The sequence below is a fragment of the Malus sylvestris genome, chromosome 4, assembly GCF_916048215.2.
Source record: "Malus sylvestris chromosome 4, drMalSylv7.2, whole genome shotgun sequence".
Classification (NCBI taxonomy): domain Eukaryota; kingdom Viridiplantae; phylum Streptophyta; class Magnoliopsida; order Rosales; family Rosaceae; genus Malus; species Malus sylvestris.
The window spans coordinates 30,605,674-30,618,317 of record NC_062263.1 but is presented as its reverse complement, the minus strand read 5'-3'; the positions used below and the strand labels follow the sequence as shown (position 1 = coordinate 30,618,317).

The 12,644-nt window shown below is 35.2% G+C and overlaps 1 protein-coding gene across 1 annotated transcript; it reads left to right on the top strand.

Annotated features, from left to right (window-relative positions):
* The first annotated feature begins 2,405 nt into the window (after window positions 1-2,405).
* LOC126618331 (uncharacterized) lies at window positions 2,406-4,863 on the top strand. Its single transcript, XM_050286361.1, has 5 exons — window positions 2,406-2,720; window positions 2,850-2,909; window positions 4,178-4,220; window positions 4,552-4,662; window positions 4,831-4,863. The coding sequence occupies exons 1-5, from the start codon at window positions 2,638-2,640 to the stop codon at window positions 4,861-4,863; spliced, it is 330 nt and encodes a 109-aa protein (XP_050142318.1). The 5' UTR covers window positions 2,406-2,637.
* Window positions 4,864-12,644: the final 7,781 nt, after the last annotated feature.

Below are 12,644 nucleotides of genomic sequence, written 5' to 3'. Positions count from 1 at the left end.
AGAACTTCAAGAACTCACAGTCTACCTCAATTTGCTTAAGCTTTGTCCTACTATATCCTAATCGTTGTTTGGTATGAAATTATGAAAAGGTTGTGGCATTTCGTGCATCCATGGATATCATGGCTGAGCAATTTCCTGGAGCCTTCTCTGGGTATTCTCTACAAGTACTTTACTTTTCCCTTATAATTTGTTACTGACGCTAAATATATTATAAGAGAAACTCTAATTATTTGATAAAAAGGATCATTTTCAGTATAATATTTACATTCAAATGAAAAGAATGAGAAAATGCCTTGCGTGAAGAATGAAATCCAAATAACAATTAGCTTAAGAACTACAGTCCAATTCAAAACGAAAACCCACATTAGAATTACATACCTCCCAATAGATTAAACTACATACATCCCAATACATCCCAGATAACAATTAGCACAAGATATAATGCAAAATTTGGGAAATAGGTTTAGATTTGGCAGGTTTAAGCATCAATTAACATCAGAGGTTTAGATATGGCAGGTTTAAGCATCAATTAACACGAAACCTTAACAAAAACTAGAAGAAAAGAAAACCCAAATCTGCAAACGCAGTTATTGATCCAAATTCCAATTAAATTCAAAATTGCCTACTCATATTGAAATCCCAATCCCAATGGACCCAATCCCAACCAGTTGACCTAGCTTTTCAATTTTTGGAGAAGTAGACTTACGGTAGCAGTGTCGTCGACGGCGCAGGTGTTGTCGAAGATGAAAGAATCGAGGTTCTGGGACCTGGGTTCTCTGGGTCCTGGGATGTCGTCGGTGATGGGGTGATGGTGGTCGCGACGGCGGTGATGGGTTGGGTTCTTTGGGATGTCGTCGGAGTCGAGGCAGTCAAGGGAAAGGGAGTGACAGATGGTGGAGAGGTGGTGGGAGACTGGGAGTGAGAGTGACAGTGAGAGTGTGAGACTGAGGGCTGATTTGGTATTGCTGTGCTGTGAGAATAAGCGGCTGTGAAATAAATCAGTAGAGTGTTTGGTAAACTTTTTTGTAAAATTGCTTTTGGAAAAAAAAAGTAGTCTGATAGTGGGTCTTTTCATTAAAGGAGCACTGTAGCTCCGTGTGCTTTGAAAAAAAGCCAGTTTTCCAAAGCTGCAAATAGCAGCTTCAGCTTTTTCCTTTGATTTCAGTTTATTCTCACAACAACTTCCAAAATAAGCCATTTTTTTTTAGTTTACCAAACACCTAAAACCCTAACAACTTTTTTTCATAAGTGTTTTTTTTTAAGCACCTCACTCCCAAACCACCCCTGATTTTGGGGCTCGGGAACTAGGTTAAAATTAACGGTTAAGATTAGATTATAGGTTATCATTCAATCTTGACCATTGATTATAATTAGAAACAGGTCGGTCCGGGCCCCGTTTTCTAGGGTTTAGGACCCGCCTCGCCTCGTAAATGACATGGACCCGCCCTGCCCCGCCCCGTTTATTTTCTACAACATTTGGAACCGGCCTGTACCCGCCCCGAACCTACATTACCTGCCCCAACCCGCAGTTTCTCTACCCGTTTGCCCACCCCTATACCGCACCACTTAAAATTGCGATAAAATTTAAATATACAAAGCAGGGTGGGTGATTATTCCACACCACCTAAAATTGCAATAAAATTAAAAAGCAGGTAAATTTAAATATGCAAGATAGGGTGGACGATTATACAGTTCCACTTAAAATTTGCAGTAAAATTAGATATGCAGTCCAAGATAGGCGATGATAACGCACCATCTTGGATTGCATAAATAAACAGTGAGTTAGTAATCAATATCTTTGCCAAATAAGAAATCAAAGATCTAAGTAACTGTTCGTTTGAGAACTAGAAGTAAACATGGTGCAAATAGTTCTTTGCGAGGGTATATCCAGCAATTGAGGCAGAGGAAGAAGAAGAACAATAAAAACCTTAGAGGAAACATTTTTTTTTTGTTTCGGTGAAGGGAAATGAGAAATGATTAGAGAGTCGTGCTGATAATGTGTTATAAATAGACAAAAGTAGAGAAATAACCTTTGCTAAGAGCGAGGACGAAGTGGTGCAAAATATCACACTGACAAAAATATTGCAGATATTAGAAAATGAGGGATATTGAGAGTATTATATTTCTTCATTTTCTTTTCTTAATGTTAATGAACAACCAAAGTGCTCTATTTATAGAGCCATCTAAACGAAAACTTACAAAACTTACTATTCACATGTGATACTTTACTATATACATGTGATACTTAACTATACACATTACTATACACACGTGGGCAACCCACTATTTACAACACAAAAAACATTGTTTATTAACAGTAAAATATCGAAAATGCCCTTCAAAATTTTCCCCTCAGCGTTTTCTTCCGCTCCATTCCTTCTCTGCCTTTTGTTTGGGTTCGCTTCCCTTTCTCTCTCTATTTTCTCTGCTTCAACCCTTTTCTTTTGTGTTTAGCCTCTTCATTCTTCTGCTATTTCTCTCATCTCTGCTTTATCCTCGCATTTTCTCTTCGGTTTTTGCTTTTCCGTCTGTTTAAACCTAGGATTTTGGGTGTTTTCTCCGGCCTGGTAAACTTGCTTTTCAAGATTTCTGGGGTTGTGATCGGGTCTGAATATTTTGCGGTTTTTGCGTTTGTTTATGTCTGATTTGCACCGATTTTGTTTTCCGTTTGAGCACCGGTTGTTTTTGGATCGCTGGGAAGTTAATTTTCTGCAACCGAGGTATGTGTTTGATTTTTTTTTTCGTGCTTTGGGTTTCCCCTTCTGATCTGCTTTCATATTTGGTTTCCCCTTCTGATCTGCTTTCATATTTGGTTTCCCCTTCTGATCTGCTTTCATATTTGGTTTCAGCAAAAGTTGTTCGAATTTTGGCCTTTCTGTCCGCAACCTTGCAAGCTGTTTACGCTCAAGGTATAGAACTTTTATTTTTTTGGGTGTTGGATCTTTCTCCGCTGATGGTTTGTTTGATTGGTCAAAAAATGAAAGAAATACATTATGAAATTTAAATTGAATTATGCTTCATTTAATTACAGCTTTGGTTTTGTTGGATTGCCATTGTTTGCCCTGTTCTAAACTTATATGTCTTGGGTTGTCATTTTTCCTTTTATTTTCTGCTGGAACTGGAAGCACTATTATATTCATGCTAATTTTGATGAAAATTAACTGTGTTTAATTGAATGATTAAATATGTAACAAAAACACAACCAATAGACCGATCCAATACCTTGGCGGATCGAACCCAATTGGTGCACCACCCGAAGCCGCCGCAGCATCAAAAGCAATCGAAAACCTCCCGAGAGACTAACAAACCAAGTATAGAGCAGAGATAATAGAGAAATAGAGAGAGACGCAGAGAGAGAATGACGAATTGGGAATTGGGAATTGGGGTGGGGAGAGTAAAAAAAAAAAAGAATGCGGTGGGTGTCTCATTCGGGTAGAGAAACAGGCGGTGGAGGAGTTAGGGTTAGAGAAAGGGAAGAAAGAGATAGAGAGAGTGAGAGTTGGAGAATTTAGGGTAATGAAATGAGGAGAGAGAAAGAAGAGAGAGAAAGGAGGGTGGTGGAGAGAGAGGTAAAGGAGAAGAGAGGAGAGAAGGGGACCGGCTTGGCTGCCTGTGTTCACCATTTTGCTAATTCCACGACCCAAAAGCCCAAGTTTTTTTTTTCCCCGAAATTCCCCGCTGCCTGTGTCCTTTTTATTAAATTCTCTCTTAGATTACTGGCATAAAAGAGTGTTATAGTATTAGTTAGTAGTCAATTGCAGTTTGGCCCATTTTTCTTCAGCGTGTTTGACAGTCTTATTGTGGTCCCCTGATCACGTACACAAAAATTAGTAAATGAAAAAAAAAAAAAATTGGTTTGCTATCCACACACCTCTTTTTACTTCTCCCACACCTTTTGTTAATTTATGTCATTTGATTATCTTTAATTTATCCGATTAGATCCACAGTGTATCTTTTGCTCAGTGGATAAACAACTGTAAATGAGCTTGACTATGTCAAATTGAATGTTTTAGTGCCCACCACCTATTTGATAAAAGATAGCGGCAAAACTCCTCCAATATGTGTTCAAGCTGTCCTCCTTCTCTTTCTAATTTATACTGTTTCCATACACTCAAACCATAACACTAAATTCCCAATTTCTTGCCCACAATGATGTGTCTTATATCTCATGGAGAAGCTCTCAAGTCCACTGCACTGTCCAACTTTTTTGCCCACTTCAGGTACTGCTTTTAGCATCAAAATCCTATATATGTCTAACCTTTCTTAGCATTTTCAATTGTTTTAGTGCAATGATGTGCATGAATTAATACAATATAAACTTACATAGTTTGTGAGTTCAACCATTGAGGTTTCTAAGTGGGTTTTGATTGTTTCACTAAACTTTTATACGTTTTAAACATTGACGCTTCTAGCTGAATTTTCATTGTTTGGTTAAACTTTTATGCTTCATGGTGCCTATGAAATATAAGTTCACCATTGGTACATAATTAAAATTGGATTTGATATCATTCAAGTTTGATTCGTTCAACGCTCTTGATTGTTATTTTCAAGCCAACTACTACATTTTCCAACAAATTTACAAAGAACAACCAAGGTGGATTACAGGCAGATTCCGTCAAATTACATCACTATTGGTATTCCAGCTGCCCACCTTACAAAAAGGTTTGCTCCACTCTATATTTCTTTGATACATTTCATTCAAATTCATATATTCGGTAAGAAACAAACTTTTATATATTCCTTGAGTTAGGCAAAGTTGTAAATAGATTGAGTTAAGCAGAGTTGTAAATATAACTTTCTACATGTTTTATGCTGTTTAAAAACCCGCAGCATCGCATGGGCTCCGTTGCTAGTGCTTACTAAATCTTCAAGCACCTTCGTCATGCATAACTATTTTTTAAGTTTTTTTTTTTTAACAAACAATGCAGAAAGTTGTTTTAGAATGCTTTTGACCATTACAAAAGCAATAAGCTGAAAAACAAAACAAAAAGTTATTTACTTTGCACCAAACACATACTATTTTTAAGTTTTTTTTTTAAGAAACAATGCAGAAAGTTGTTTTAGAATACTTTTGACGATTACAAAAGTAATAAGCTGAAAAACAGAACAAAAAGTTATTTACTTTGCACCAAACACATACTATACCGAATCGGAACCTTGTTTTGTTAAATATTTGGCGAAAATATCTTGAATAAACACACATATACACTTGTATGTGTATGTACATATATATATATATATATATATATGTATTAGTAGCTATCAAATGACATAAATTATAGGGGAAGAGAGAGATGCAACATTAGAACATTTTGGGATTGTTGGCTATATTTGCAGCTTGCTTGTTTAAACCTTCATTCGGAAATCGGCATAAATTGGCTACAAATTAAGTATTTGATTCCTTTCATGCAACTAGAATGCTTCAAGATTGAAAATGTACCCACAGTAAAGATAAGGACCAATTTTTTTTACTTCTTTAGTTTTTTTATAATAAAAATGGATTAATTTTAAAATTTGGGTGTAAATTTTTATGTCTTTGAAATTTGGGTCTAAATAAATTTAATCCCTTTCATCTGTTTATGGATTTGTAACGTCTAATACGTAATTGTCCATGCCTTGCATACTTAGATTAAAATGTTGATTGTAACAAAATGTGGATGTAACAAATAAGAATTTGTGTAAAAAAAAACAAACAATAAAATACAATTTGTAAGATGTGCGTAAGGCGCGATTTAACAAACGCCTCTTATTGATTTTTGGTGAGAGAAACTCAACTATGTATGGCAATAAGTCGAAGCGATGATGGGGATGTAATTTCCATCCCCAATCCATTCTTTATACCTCTGAACCCTTGATTGGAAAAGAGAATAAAAGTTTGTTGGCAACCAAATATAGATTGGTATATTTAGTGGTTTTAAACTTTAATTAGGAAACAAAGCAAATATAGATTAGTAAATAAAGCACATGTAGATTGGTGTCACATCATGGCTCGAGCCCCCACCACATCCTGGGCTGGACTCCGTCATAGCACGATATTATCCATTTTGGGCCCCGACCACGTACTCACGGTTTTATTTTGGGACTCACACGAGAACTTCTTAGTGGGTCACCCATCATGGGATTGCTTTCGCGCGAACTCGCTTAACTTCGGAGTTCCGACGGAATCCGAAGCTAGTGAGCTCTCAAAAGTTCTCATGCTAGGTGGAGATGATAATATACATATAAGGCTTAGACGATCCACTTCCATAGGCAATATGAGATGTTACTATCCAACCCTTTTAGGGGCTTGACGTCCTTGTCGGCACACTTTCGGCCAGGGATTGGCTCTTATACCAAATTGTCACATCCCAGCCCGGGCCCCCATCACATCCCGGGCTTGACTCCGTCGTAGCACGATATTGTCCGCTTTGGGCATCGACCACGTCCTCACGATTTTGTTTCTAGGAACTCACACGAGAACTTCCTAGTGGGTCATCTATCATGGGATTGCTCTCGCACGAACTCGCTTAACTTCGGAGTTCCGACGGAACCTAAAGCCAGTGAGCTCCCAAAAGGCATCGTGCTAGGTAGAGATGAGAATATACATACAAGGCTTAGATGATTCACTCCCTTGGTCGATGTGAGCTCCCAAAAGGCATTGTGCTAGGTAAAGATGGGAATATACATATAAGGCTTAGATGATTCATTCCCCTGGTCGATGTGGGATGTTACATTGGTACATATTCATAATTTTAAACTTTAATTAGAAAATCCAGCACATGTAGATTGATATATATTTAGTGGTTTCAAACCTTAATTGGGTGTGGGAAAAAATAGTAGATGACTAGATTAATTAGAATAGGAGTGCAAAATAAAAACACTTTTGTTGGTTTGCTAGAAAAAATAGAAGTTTCTTTCAATTTCTGATTAATTGGAAGCAAAATAATAGCAAGGCTATCATATGAAGGGTTGTTTCTTCGGTGAATACCATCGGTCTGTTACCAAGCAAATGTAGATTGGCAAAATAATAGCAAGCCTATTCACCAAAGAAACAACCTTTTATGTGATAGCTTTGCTATTATTTTGCTTCTAATTAATCAGAAATTGCCAGAAACTTTTATGTTTTCTAGCAAACATACAAAAATGGTTTTATTTTGCACTCCTATTCTAATTAATCTAGCCATCTACTATTCTTTCCCACACCCAATTAAGATTTGAAACCACTAAATATATATCAATCTACATGTGCTATATTTTCTAATTAAAGTTTGAGATTATGAATATATACCAATCTACATGTGCTTTATTTACTAATCTACATTTGTTTTGTTTCCTAATAAAAGTTTAAAACCACTAAATATACCAATCTACATTTAGTTGCCAACAAACTTTTATTCTCTTGTCCAATCAAGGGTTTAAGGGTATGAAGAATGGATTGGGGATAAAAATGACATCCCCATCATTGCTTCGATTTATTGCCATGCATGGTTGATTTTCTCTCTCACCAAAAATCAATAAGAGGCGTTTGTTAAATCATGCGGTGCCCTATGCACAGCTTACAAATTGTATTTTATTGTTTGTTATTTTTATACAAATTCTTATTTGTTACATCCACATTTTGTTCCAATCAACATTTTAATCCAACTATGCAAGGCATGGACAATTATGTATTGGACATTACAAATCCATAAACAGATGAAAGACAAATTTATTTAGACCCGAATTTCAAAGATATAAAAATTTACACCCGAATTTTAAAATTAATCCATTTTATTATAAAAAAACAAAAGAAATAATAAAATTTAGTCCTTATCCTTATTATGGGTAAATTTTCCATCTTGAACCATTCGCGGAATGAAGGTTTAAACAAGCAAGTTGCAAATATAGCCAGTAATCCCAAAATGTTCTAATCTTGCATTTCTTTCTTTTCCCCTATAGTTTTTGCCATTTGATAGCTACTAATACATATATATATATACACACATGCATATATGTGTTTATTCAAGGCATTTTCGCTAAATATTTAACAAAACAAGGTTCCGATTCGGTATAGTATGTGTTTGGTGCAAAGTAAATAACTTTTTGTTTTTCAACTTATTGCTTTTGTAAGAGTAAATTGTAGCTATGGTCCCTGAACTTTACTCAAATTGGAGCAATGATCCTTCAACTAAAAATCCATTACCATTGGTCCTTCAACTCATTAAAACGTGCAGCTATAGTCCCTCAACTAAAAATCCATTACCTTTGGTCCCTCAATTTTAATTCAACTGGAGAAATGGTCCCTTAACTTTATCCCAATTGTAGCTGTGGTCCTTCAAACATAACTCGTTTTGACAAAATTTTTTACGTAGTTGATGAAAATGACCATAATTACACACTTTGATGAGTTGATGGACCCTAATTAAATAAATGGTTATTCCAACATAACATATTTTGACAAAATTTTGAAGAAATTAATGAAAAGGACTATATCTACACATTTTGATAAGTTGAGGGACCAATGGTAATGAATTTTTAGTTTAGGGACCATTACTCCAATTTGAGTAAAGTTCAGGGACCATTGCTACAATTTACTCGTTTTTGTAATGGTCAAAAGTATTTTAAAACAACTTTTTGCATTGTTTGTTATAAAAAAAAACCTTAAAAAATTGTTATGAATGACGAAAGTGCTTGGACACAAACAAACAACACAAAGATTTACCCTTTGATATAAGTATAGAGCAATGGCTAAGGTGTCCATACTCTTGCTTATTTGTTTATTCTTTGTGCTATTTGACGGTTGTTTGGGTGCACAAGATCCTCCTGTAACCAGAGTTGTGAAGAGCGAATACCCATTGGTTATGGGTAACCGCGGTTACCCGTCCATTTAAATTAAACGGTTACAGTTATGGGTATAAACGGTTATACATGGGCGGTTATGGGTATTAACCGCGGTTATAAACGGGTAACCGTTTACCCATTTATTTTATATATGTAAAACTAACACAAACCATGTTCTCGATCCAATAATACTTAGCACCCAATAAATTAGCAAGGAATTCATCGGTCATTCTCTCAATAACACTACTACATGAATGATGATTCTCATCATCAAGGAATTGGCCAAATTAATTTAAATTTCTTGCGGGTAATCGTGAAATTGAAAGAAATGATTTGACAGAAATGTCTTCTAAACAATTTTTGTAACCCAATAATACTTAGCAAATATTATATTTACCTTCATTGATAACAGTTAAAAATATCGTCCGTAAACTATTATTTCAATTATTGGAATGGTATAAGGACTTAAAAAATTAAAATATGGAAATGTATGATGAATGTACCTATAACGGTGTTTAATTGTCAAAAAAAAAAAAGTATGACAATTTTTTTTTAATTTTCAAGTTAAAAAACATGTAGATGGGTGAAAAAAGGGTAATGGTAAAAAAAAAAAGATAAACGGGTTAAAAAGGATAAATGGGTAAATTGGTATTAAACGGTTACTGTTAAATGAGTATGCGGTTATGGGTATGGTTAACCGTTTATAAATGGTTATGGGTATGTGTATAACCGTTTAGACAATTATCCAACGGGTAAACGGTTATGCGGGTATGAGCATAAACGGTTATGGGTAAATTAATCGCGGTTACCCGTCCGCCATAACCATTGCCCATCCCTAGTTGTGAACATAACTATTGACTTGGGGTCAAGGATTGACTTACTCCTTTACTACAAATTCCATGACTAAAACCTCGGCCTACAAACCCTCCTATTTCACCACTCCTTTTCTCATAGCTTCGAGTCAGATGTCGTCTCTCTCAAGACACGACTCTTTTGCCTCTTGTGGTGGAAAAATGGCAGCTGTCTTTGAATTGTATAAACCTCAACGAGATGATCCTCGTTTTGCAACTAAGTATTCTTGGAACATTAGACGCAAATGAGCTTATTCTTATGTTGAGAAAAACCGCCGATGGGATCTTCTCTACACTTGGAAAAAGTGAGACAAAACACTATATTATATTCCAAGGAATAAATAACACTCAGAGGTGGAGGAATAAATAAATGAAAAGTCTCTTCCCTTGACCCTTCTCTTCTCTTGCATCCACTTATTTCTATTTCTACCCTTGTTTAATTCTCGTTATTAACTTTCTCTTCTTTCTTTTTCTTGTACATTACATTTGTTTATTACTTCTCGTCGTGAGTGTCTTTCACAATTATTTTGTTTAGAATACAAATTTATAATTTGTCCGTGAATTTGCACTCAAATTTAAAATTCATCCTCGAACTAATATTTCGTTAAGTAACGTCTCTATTTAACGAAATATGTATCATTGGTCCTTGCAATCATCTTCCATGTACTAAATTGAATATGTGCCGGTGGCACCCACATGGGTGACACCTTATCAAAGTAATAAATTTTTCTTATTAAGGGACCGTATTTAAGAGGGTGTTAATTTTAAGGATTACTTGTGATGAAAACTCAATATTTTGGACCTATACTTGAAAACCCCTTTTATTTTTCAATGAAAGCTAGAGCATCAGCCCTAGACTTTGCACCAATAATAGTTTTGGCCCTGAACTAAAAATTTATGAGTATCGATCCCTAAACTAAAATTTGTGGATATTGGTACATGAACATGACACAATATAGAGCCATTATCCATTTTTAGCAACACCAATAGAGATTCTATCCAAAATAAAGACTTTAAAGAGCTAAAAAGGGAATTACCCATGGCTACACAATAATTATAATAACATTCGTTTAAGTAATACTCACAAATTTTTTATTTAGACCAAAGTTTCATTTAGATTAGTATTCAGAGACCATTACTTCAATTTCAATTTTGAACCTTTTAGATTTAAGTCCACAATTTCAATTCTGAACCCCCAACTTAATTTATTGAGATAATTGGAATAATGGTCTCTTAGTTTTCACTCAATTGGAGTTTGGTTCCTGAATTAGAACTTCGTCAGTATTGGTCATTGAACTTGTAATAATGTGAAACAATAGTCATTTTGGCGACCTCTATTAAAACTTCCATCTATTGTTTGCTCATTTAAACTCTTTATTTTTGGATGAAATTTTTTAGAGAGTTAGCAGAAAGATTTGCTCCCCATTATAATAAGTTCAGGAACAAATACTCATAATTTTTTAGTTCTAAGAACAGAATATTTGTTATGGCTTCTGATGAGGTGCAAGGCTTGCTGGGGAAAATGCATCTGTCCAAAAATATGTGCTTTCAAGTTTTATTGTATTAGAGATCAAATATGTAACATTACATTATGTTTGTGAGATTGGGAATGTGTTGTAGGCCTTTTCATTTTAAGAAAATTAAAAATTTTCATTTTCTCAATATTAGTTTCAAATTTTGATTTTTTTTTAATATTTAATTCATGTGGGCACAATTACAATATAAAGTGCCAACTTGTCTGGAAAAGGGTATCTGACAAGTTGTCAGAAACGAGGCACAAATAGTGGTCCATTTGTGCCTGCCTCTGTGAGCACCAAACAGTTTATTGTGCTCTTTGACAAATGGTGACGCCCATAGAGGGCACAGATACAAACTTAGTAGCTGCATTGTTGCTATTGGTCTATGGGCACATATGTTGGTGCTCTTTGGCCTCAAAGGGCACATATAATTTCTTGTGTGTAGTGGTCATATTTTTTGTAGTGTATCTACCCTTGTATTCACCTCCCTTATCAAACCTATCCATCTTAATTTTCTTTTCCAATTGATTGTCATCCTTACTTTTGTAAATCTTAAAAGTTTAAAGTGCATTTGATTCTTCTGAAACTAGGTTAAGAAATATTTATGTTCCTCTATAGGTTGGGTGGGAAAAAGACCACAAAAGTCTGTGTGGATGATTTCTAAAGTTTATTTGCTTCTTGTTTAGCCTTTCTTTTTACTACTTATCAATTTTTTTTTCTTTAACACAAAACTCAAAATCATTAAAAATTTAATGAAGGCAAAATTATCATTTTTGACAAGCAACTCCATCCTTCATAATGAAATATGACCGAGCCTCTTTTGCTATAAGTTTGAGATTGTTGAGTCTTAGCATGTTCATTTTGAATGTTTAAAAAATAACAATAAAAATACATTTAACTTTGTGGAGTTTTAATTTAAACATACCATCTTTCAAAAAATCAGTACCAACTTGAGAAGATTTGTAAAATGTGTTGAAGTCAATATTATTTATAGTAAAATAAAAACCCAACAAAAACTAACTTTGAAACTAAATTCAACTTCCTTCTCATGATGAGAAGGCACATGGACAACGTTTTCTAATTCTAAACAAAATCCAAATTTTAATTTTAGTGTCACATCCCAGTCTCGGTTCTGCCGTAACACAATATTGTTCGCTTTGGCCCTAGCCACGTCCTCAAGGTTTTGTTTCTGGGAACTCACACGAGAAGTTCCCAGTGGGCCATCCATCCTGGGACTGCTCTCGCCCGAACTCGCTTAACTTCGGAGTTCCGACGAACTCCGAAGCCAATGAGCTCCCAAAAGGCCTCGTGTTATATGGAGGTGGGCATGTACATATAAGACACATCATCCCCTCTCCGTTGGTCGACGTGGAATGTAACATTTAACCTAACTCTTCCTAATTAGCTTTGATTTGAACTCTTCTTTCATTGCCATTGCCAACTATGACATTGACAATATCCTTATTTGGTGTTTCTT